This window comes from Pteropus vampyrus, unplaced genomic scaffold (genome assembly GCF_000151845.1).
Source record: "Pteropus vampyrus isolate Shadow unplaced genomic scaffold, Pvam_2.0 Scaffold20, whole genome shotgun sequence".
Lineage (NCBI taxonomy): Eukaryota > Metazoa > Chordata > Mammalia > Chiroptera > Pteropodidae > Pteropus > Pteropus vampyrus.
This window is the reverse complement of record NW_011888801.1, coordinates 4,272,488-4,274,528: the sequence shown is the minus strand read 5'-3', so window position 1 is coordinate 4,274,528 and position 2,041 is coordinate 4,272,488. Positions and strand designations below refer to the sequence as shown.

Genomic DNA, 2,041 nt, shown 5'->3' with positions numbered 1-2,041 from the left:
ACACCTACAACACTTGGTCTTCCTAGGTGGTCTCCCATCCAAGTACTAACCAGGCCCGACCCCGCTTAGCTTCTGAGATCAGACAAGATCGGGCTTGTTCAGGGTAGCAGGGTAGACGAGAGTTGCTATTTAGAAAGGAGAAACATTTGTCTTGACACTTAGTAAAACGGCAATTATATTAGTTTTGAATCCTGAAGTTATTGAATGTGAGATCTTAGAAAAAAAACAACGCCGTGGGCTGTACTCTTCATTTTATCAGGACTGAAGTTAAAGATTTTAAAAAATCTATCAAAGACATAAGGTTATCCGATTTGTTCCTAATCTACTCTTAGCGCAAGAGTTACCCTCAGCTATGCCCAGTAATTTTCAGAGACAAAATCCTCCCGATTAGGTAACTTAGAAACAGTGCTTTATATCAGAGATACACACGTGAGAATCCTCATTAAACTGAGCTCTCCCCTGCAGACCTTCCTCCACAGCGGCTCCAAACGGGACCCTTTAATGAGAAAGTCAGTTTACCGGCTGAGATTAAACCAGTCAAGAATCAGAATGAAGGACTATGTCCAAGGTAGCGATGGTTTAATCTTCTACAAGAACTTCATCTGCTTTCGACCCTGGCAGCTGTAAATCACACAGCAGAGCATGAACATTAAAACTGCACGCTGAAAATAATGCATCTGTTTCATTTGTCTTTCCAGGTTTGAGATTTTTAAGAGCTCTCAGACTGATCCAGTTTTCAGAAATTTTGCAGTTTCTGAATATTCTTAAAACAAGGTAAGATGTTCTTTCTCCCGTTTTATTTTTGTTTTCCCTTCATTTTGGTCCCCAGTGCCAAGTTGTAAATATCAAGTGTGTTTTGCTTCCGTCGCAATAAAGTTAAAGTCTGTTATTCACAGAAAGATTGATGTAACCTAAGATTGGGAGAAGGCCTGGAGAAGGGTTTGGGTCACTCTCTTCGGCAGGGCTGGGGACTCTACGGTAAAGAAAAAGGAGCAGCTATGCCTGTGTCCCCTGTTTGGGAGATGGTGCGGGGTTGCTCGGAAATCAGGAAACCAGCCGCAGGTGACTGGGGAGAGCCACGCAGCCGATGAGGGATACATCTGTTCATTGATTCGGAAGTCCTTGCTCCCAGTTCTAAATCGCCCCTTTATTATATCACTAAATAAGAAATTGAACCTGGCCGTAAAAGCAATAGAAGCAATGCTTTTTGAGAGGCAATCACAAACCTCACACGGCAAACAGAAAATCATTTCATTTCAAAGTACATTTTAGATGTTCATTTTATAGCCAGTGTAGCCCCTGGGGCTTGCTCTGTGAATTGCCTTTTGGGGAATACCTAAAAACCTCCTGCCAAGTGCACCACGACTACTTCTGTTAGCCGTGTTATGATCTGGACCAGGAGGAAAATTCCCCCAGAAACCCCTTTCCTGATGACCTGTGACTTTGCGGAGCTGGCCTGAACCCAGGGCTGTCTTGATGAATAAACTAATAAAAGAAGTTAGACGAGCTCTAATGGAGAATAAGTATAGGTGGTAAATTTCTCTTGTAGGAAATTATACCTAAAGAAGCTCACTGCTAATGTTCCATTTCCTCTTAACGTATTTGATCAATAATTAAAAACAAGGTACCTCTATTTTGTGATTTATAATTAACGTGCCTGCATTTTGGGGGCCTTGGATTCAGCACTGTTTTCCCAGTAACTGAGGATGGCACTCAGATTCCTGAATCTGTCACGTCCAACAAATAAGACCACAGGCTAGAGGGCTTCCTCTTTGGGTCTTAGTGTTTTTTGTCTGTTTATTTTTGGTTACGTCCAAATTGGTTTTTCCTCCCCAACTATTCATCTATGTGGATATGAGGTAAATTCACTTTCTGTTAGCCCAGTTAAATAGAAAGTGAGCATCTAATGCCATAGAAATCTATACTATGTCCCACCAGCCTATACTTTCATTATCCTGGGCCAGAATTTATCAGTCCTCTATTTAATAGTACATAATATCATTGATATAGAGTGAATATTGTTCATCTTCATAACTCCTCT

General features: G+C 41.3%; 1 protein-coding gene across 8 annotated transcripts in view; it reads left to right on the top strand.

Annotated features, from left to right (window-relative positions):
* KCNMA1 (potassium calcium-activated channel subfamily M alpha 1) overlaps window positions 1-2,041 on the top strand; it is a 709,157-nt gene that overhangs the window by 469,776 nt on the left and 237,340 nt on the right. For all 8 annotated transcript variants that reach the window (XM_023527946.1, XM_023527936.1, XM_011355314.2 and 5 more), the window contains exon 5: window positions 699-774. In XM_023527946.1, the coding sequence (XP_023383714.1) occupies window positions 699-774 (76 nt within the window). The remainder of the gene's footprint in view (window positions 1-698; window positions 775-2,041) is intronic.